The sequence below is a fragment of the Fragaria vesca genome, unplaced genomic scaffold, assembly GCF_000184155.1.
Source record: "Fragaria vesca subsp. vesca unplaced genomic scaffold, FraVesHawaii_1.0 scf0513155, whole genome shotgun sequence".
NCBI classification, from domain to species: Eukaryota; Viridiplantae; Streptophyta; class Magnoliopsida; order Rosales; family Rosaceae; genus Fragaria; species Fragaria vesca.
In genome coordinates this window covers 98,247-104,207 of record NW_004443447.1, presented here as the reverse complement: position 1 = coordinate 104,207, position 5,961 = coordinate 98,247, and the positions used below count along the sequence as shown (strand labels likewise).

At 40.3% G+C, this 5,961-nt stretch overlaps 2 protein-coding genes across 2 annotated transcripts; one reads left to right on the top strand and one right to left on the bottom strand.

Annotated features, from left to right (window-relative positions):
- Window positions 1-523: 523 nt before the first annotated feature.
- LOC101291784 lies at window positions 524-956 on the bottom strand. The gene is made up of 2 exons (XM_004309908.1): window positions 730-956; window positions 524-656 (listed from the first exon to the last, which is right to left on the bottom strand). The coding sequence occupies exons 1-2, from the start codon at window positions 954-956 to the stop codon at window positions 524-526; spliced, it is 360 nt and encodes a 119-aa protein (XP_004309956.1).
- Window positions 957-1,110: 154 nt separating this feature from the next.
- On the top strand, window positions 1,111-3,905 carry LOC101308927 (nucleoporin Nup43-like). The gene is made up of 5 exons (XM_004309891.1): window positions 1,111-1,763; window positions 2,326-2,395; window positions 2,889-3,120; window positions 3,252-3,325; window positions 3,462-3,905. Exons 1-5 carry the CDS (start codon window positions 1,126-1,128, stop codon window positions 3,513-3,515), a joined length of 1,068 nt encoding a protein of 355 aa, XP_004309939.1. The 5' UTR covers window positions 1,111-1,125; the 3' UTR covers window positions 3,516-3,905.
- The last annotated feature ends 2,056 nt before the right edge of the window (window positions 3,906-5,961 follow it).

Below are 5,961 nucleotides of genomic sequence, written 5' to 3'. Positions count from 1 at the left end.
TTTTCTGATGAGGAGAATAGATAGGAGAAAGGGAGTTGAATGAGCTTGAGAGTAATAATGTCTTTTACTTAAGAATTATTGGAATAGGCTTATGAAAATAAAAATCATTGGAATGGGCTTTAATTTACCTGATTTTGTGCAAATGAGTATTTTCCCAAAAAAAAAAACCCTTCACCGCACTCGGGGCATATTTCTTTCGCATCCCGTTCTCATGTAAAAGTTCTCAATATACGTTCTGAAAGTACGTATTCACACTCACCAGGGTTGTATTCAGTAATAACACAGGTTTGACATCTCTCTACAGCTAGGCATTCACAACCCAGTTTTGTATTTCACTTCTCTTGTACACAACTACAAGCTGTATTTACAACTGCTAAGTAGGTAAGAGGTCTGTCTCTCCAAATCTTATGAACAAATATTGCAAGAGGCAGCTTATAGCCGTAAACCAACAAATATTTTTTTTGCATCGGAAGTTCAGAACCGAGTTCATTTTACAATTAAACAAGAGCGCACCTCAGTAAGTTCAATCCTCATGTTGTTTGGAGATAGAAAATATGAGGAACAAACACAAGGGAACAACTAGAAATGCAGCAACCTTTAGCAAGTCCTCACTCTCTTTTGAGATCACTCCAAACCTTGACCAGTCTCCACTATACCTGCACATTAACCCTGCTACATTATTCACATAAAAGGGTTACCAAATTTGACAATCTAGTATGCTTAATTTACCCTGCATCGATGAATCCTAGTCCCAACACTGCCACCACAGACCTAGCCACAATTGTATTCGAAACCCTCAATCGGGGAAACACAAATCCCCCCTCTTGGGTACTCGAGATTTCAGTAGGCAAATCTCTCCTCTTGGCCATTATGGTTCCCAAGTCTCTGCCATTTTTCTTGACAAACAGAGAGAGCCAGAGCTTGTTAAAGATGAGGCTCTTTCCTGCCACAAACATTTTTTCCTTTTCCTCCTCTATCCTATGTTCCTTGCTTTCTTTTGATCGTTTCTCTACAAGGGTACAACAGTAATTACATATCTCTTTCTTTCCGTAAGGCTTAAACCCTTTTTCTAATCAAAACCCTCTGCAAAACACTAAATCACTCAGCGCCTCAGAGTTTTTGGCAATGGTGATAGGCACAGCGCTCTCAGAGCCTCCCAAGATCCACAGATTCCCTCAACCCAATTACATAGACTCCGTCCGGTGGCTTCCCCCAGTCTCCGCCTTGGACCGGTTGGCCGTGATCGCTGTTTTCGACTCCGATAAGGACTCTTCCTCTATAGAAATCCACTCTTTCACCCAAGACCCATCACCAAATCTGACCCTTCATTCGCAATGGGACGCACCCTCGCGAATTTCCTCCCTCACGGCCTCTCAGTTCAACCACAGATCCCTAGTGGCCGCCGCGACGCTTTCGGGATCGCTTCACGTGTTGCTCACCGGCGCAATGGACCCTTCGGAGTTCGCGTCGGAGCTTTCGGTGCCCGAGAAGGTGTTGCATGATGGAGCCATTTCTTGTGGGGATGTGATGGATGGTGGGGTTGAGTGTGTCACTGTTGGGGAAGATGGGAGGGTGAATGTGGTCAGTTTAGGGGAGGATCAGCTGAGCTATAAGAGGATTTTCGATAGCAGCGGGCTGGTTTCGTTTACTTCGGCGAAATGGGCATCTCCCAGTGAGTTTGCTACCGGAGGGTTTGGGTTTAGTCTGCAGTGGTGGGATCAGAGAAAGACCGGTGGGGCGGTTTCTCAGTTCAAGGGTGACTGGTGAGCATTTGTTTTCCTCAGTTTTTGTGATTTTCAGCTAGATTGATGGTTAATCTTTTGTCGTGAAATTTGTCATCAGGAATAGACCAAATGTGTTGTGTGTTAGAAGTTCAGCATTTTTGAAGTGTAGTTTGATATTTCGGTTTAATGCAGGACTTTTGATGAAATATAGAGAGATTAAACATTCACATGGGTAAAATGGTGCTTCATTAGCTTGAAGTGTAACTTTATAGGCCATGAAGGTGTTGCTTTGAAGTTAGAATGTGTCTTACACAACTAGATGATTATTTTCTTAAAACATAGAAAGTAATGACCCTGTACAATCTGGAGACTTGTATGTTGTAGTTGTTTTCATGGTTATCAAATAATCTGAGTTTTTGTTAACTCTATTTCAACTGTGATTGAATTTGGTTTGTGTTTTCTTGATTCTTGTCTTCTCCGTTTCTTTTGCGGTTTGGTAAATGATTTCACTATTTGTTATAGGAATAGCTAGAAACATAATGAATTAACCATGGTTGTGATTTAACTTTTAGAGCTTTTTTGCTTGCTTAAAATGTTGCAGGAATCAAAGCAAATCTTCAGGGATTGTACATTCCATAGATATTCATCCATCGAGAAAGCACACTTGTCTGGTAATGTGGATATGCTGTTCTTCGATACTTTGCTTTGACAATAAACTAGTTGAGCTTTAAAAGTCACTGCATGTTATGTATGTAGTTTCCAAGCAATGAGAGCTAAGAACATGAGATTTTATTATTTAACATTTTGCTGGTGCAAGTTTGTATAGTGAGAGTTGATTGTTCTGTAGTTGGGTCAGCTTGAGTGTTACTTTCAGTTTGATTATTTGGTACTGTAACATAATTGTATTGCCAAACAAAATGTACCATAATTAATTTCAGTTCAATTATGTCTATTCTCATGGTTGAATTATAATGATGTCTTAATTTAGTGGAAGACTTGCTTCAATTAGTCTTAAATCTTGTTTTTACATAGTGTTCTGCTATGGAAATACATTGCTGGCCTGCTAGAATGTCAAAAGAACTTGAGAGAGCTTTATCACGATGACTAAAATGAGATTTATTTTTCTTGAACTTAAGATGTCTTGCAACGTTCTTGTACTTACAGGCAGGAGGCTCTTTAGGTACTGTATTTGCCTGGGATCTTAGATGGCCACAACAGCCACTTATACTCTCTGGGGTTGGGTCAGGTGAAGCAACCTGCTCTCCATGTGAAAGTGAGGTTTGGGAGGTTCAGTATGACCCCTATGTGAAGTCTACAAACGTAGGAAGTGGTTCTTCACGTATTTTACCTACTATGATCTGTTCTGAGGACGGAATTCTTGCTGTTGTTGAACAGGGTACGATCTTTTCTGCTATTTCTTGGACCAACTGTCATGTTTGATACTTTCTTTCTTATGCTAACTAGCTTACTGTTTGTATAAGCGGAAATGAGACTAACAAATAGTTGCAAATTTTCAAACCTGTATAGGTGAGGAACCTATTGAGCTCTCGGCAGAACCTTGTGCAATCAACAGCTTTGACATAGACCAGCAGTCTCCATCAGTGAGTGGAATTTGTACCAAATTTTGTTTGTGTACAGTAAAAGATATAAGAGTTTTGTTGCTTTTGGTGCGAATCTCTTAGTTTGCCTAATATGTTAAAGCCGTGTTGCTTACTAGTTCCACATTTTGCTTCACAGGATGTGATCTACAGCCTGGAGTGGGAATCTATAGCCATCTTGACAAGGCCATGATATCGAGGAATGAACATGAAGATTCACAGTTCAATTTGGAATCTATTCTGAAGTTAGCAATTAAAAAAAATGGAACGCTGCAATCACTTGGTGCTGAAAGTTAATTTTAATGTACAAACCAAGTTGCTGAAGTTCTGCTGGAAGACATAGATAATTGCTACTCAAGTGAGTAAATTACGGTTTATAGTTGCTAGAATATCAAGTAGTGATTCAGTGTTAATATGCCCGATCCCATGTGATTGAAACAAGCTTTGTCGATGTTGTGGTGCTTCAGATGTTTTATAGAGAAATACATTTTGACCATTGTTGCAGCAGTTTAAGGCTGTAAAAGTTGATTCAGGCTCAACATTGGTCGACAGAATGCATGTCAACAATGATTCAGTCTGTAAGAAGTTCTCGAACATTGTTAAAATTTTAGCAGAAATAAACATAAAAACTGATTTGAAAATTCAGAAATGTAAGTGCATACGCAGAATCATATACCAAGTACGAGGCGGGACACCACTTTGAAGTTGGATTCCGTAGCAAACTAGCAAGTGAAACATCAAAACACATTTGAAAAAGCATCCCCTTCCATGCGTTAAAGCATGGATACATTAAAAAAGATGTTTTTTTTGATCCGGTTAAGATTCCTTTTTGACACGGTCTCGTTTTGACCGGCTCTACCGGTGTAAATCGGTGATAGACCGATTCGTTTTCTCAAACGGTAACACACATCCCTAGCTCATATACCGTCATTGTTCGGACTCGGATCCTCTCATGTTTGTGTGCTCATATTGCCTCATAAAACATTCTTAGCTATTGATTTCGATCCAACGGCTAAGATGTCTTTATTTGAGGGTGAATTATTTTTCTTCATCTCCTTTTGTGTTTTTTCCAAAATCTCGTCAAAAACCTTTCTCATCTATACTCATACCTAAGCTCATCTCTCTCATCTGGTTCAACTCTCTCATCTATCCTCGTCTCTCTTCCTCACATCTACACTAGAATCTCTCTTCTTTCATTTTCTCAAAAATATACCTCGTACCCCCAATCGAGTCCAGAGCAGGATGGGCTTTGACTTTCCGGTGCCGGAGAAGCACAGTTAAGAACATGACACTTCCATCTCAGACGAATCGGAGCAAGACTACCTCTCTACCAGAATTCGCCGTTGAACACAAAATCCTATCTCAGAGCTGCGCCAATTCTAAAGGCGAAATCGAACACGAAATCCTATCTCAGAGCCGTATTTCGGTGTTCTAGGGACCGATTTCGAGCTCTACGTGGAGTCCTCTGATGAGGAATTGCAAGGAAAGAAGTAGCAATGGAGATGTGAACTTGGATTCGATGCTGTGGGAATAATCTAATCTAACAAGTAACGAACCAAGCATTACCTGAAGAGGTTCTTAGAAATATGTAAATAGTAATGAGGTGTCACCTTAACTTAACCATAGTTGGTGATTTACCTTAGTTAAGAAACCATGCAAAGATTAAGAGAGGAAAAGCTCGTATGGTAATAAACTATAAGCGCTTGAATGAACAATTAGAGTTCAAAAAATAACATGACTAAGGTAAATCACCAACTATGGTTAAGTTAAGGTGACACCTCATTACTATTTAGTTACCTTCTCATTGTATATATATATGCTAGTATAATTATGATATTAATATGTTATCTGATGATGAATCAACATTTTCAGAATCTAATGAAGATGACAATGAAATACAACGACGACGCAATTGCACTCCAACAACCACTTGATTGGGTGGGAATACTGGAATTTCTGTTTCTTTTCTTGTTACTTCTTTGGTGAGAGAAATAGGGATGTCCAAAATCAGTAGTTCATAAACCATAGTTTGTTAAACAGAATAAATAGAATTACCAGAACAAGTCTAATTATAGTTCTGGGATTCTCAGCATAAACTGGAACTCTACGGGTTATCTCTAATGAGATTTTGGGAAGAGAGAGGAGTGAAGAAAAATCATTCACCCTCACAAAAAGACATCTTGGCCATTGATTTAGATCCAATGGCTAAGAATGTTTTATGAGATAATATGAACACACAAACATGAGGAGAGGATCCGAGTCCTCATTGTTGTCTCCGCCTCCCACCTTCGTCTTCAACCTCCCAATCCCCAGTGCAAAACCCTAGCTCATCCCCACCGTGCAAAACCCCCTAGATCATCCCCTTCATCCTCTCATTCAAGCTCCCGACTTTCATCTACTAGATTTGTGATTCACGTTTCTAACATCTCTTCTCTACCCATGGCGTCGAAGCAAGCTAAGAGGCCGAGCAGTTCTAGGGCGAGCAGCTCTACCATCGAAGGAGGGACTCGAAAGAGCATCCGACTCGCAGGTTCTAAACCGATGAGTTCAGTATCAGATGAGGTTCGGCCGCGGTCGGCCGCCGCCTCGGCACTAATGTATGACAGGGGCAGAGCTAGCCTAGTCTTGACTAGGCTGGA

Bases quoted from the DNA above. Each gene is read 5' to 3' on its own strand.
- LOC101291784 (XM_004309908.1), bottom strand. From the start codon at position 956: ATGTTTGTGGCAGGAAAGAGCCTCATCTTTAACAAGCTCTGGCTCTCT. The intron at 657-729 runs GTAAATTAAGCA...GTTAATGTGCAG, and splicing joins CTAGGATTCATCGATGCAGG to GTATAGTGGAGACTGGTCAA.
- LOC101308927 (XM_004309891.1), top strand. From the start codon at position 1,126: ATGGTGATAGGCACAGCGCTCTCAGAGCCTCCCAAGATCCACAGATTC. The intron at 1,764-2,325 runs GTGAGCATTTGT...AAAATGTTGCAG, and splicing joins TCTCAGTTCAAGGGTGACTG to GAATCAAAGCAAATCTTCAG. The intron at 3,326-3,461 runs GTGAGTGGAATT...TTTGCTTCACAG, and splicing joins TAGACCAGCAGTCTCCATCA to GATGTGATCTACAGCCTGGA.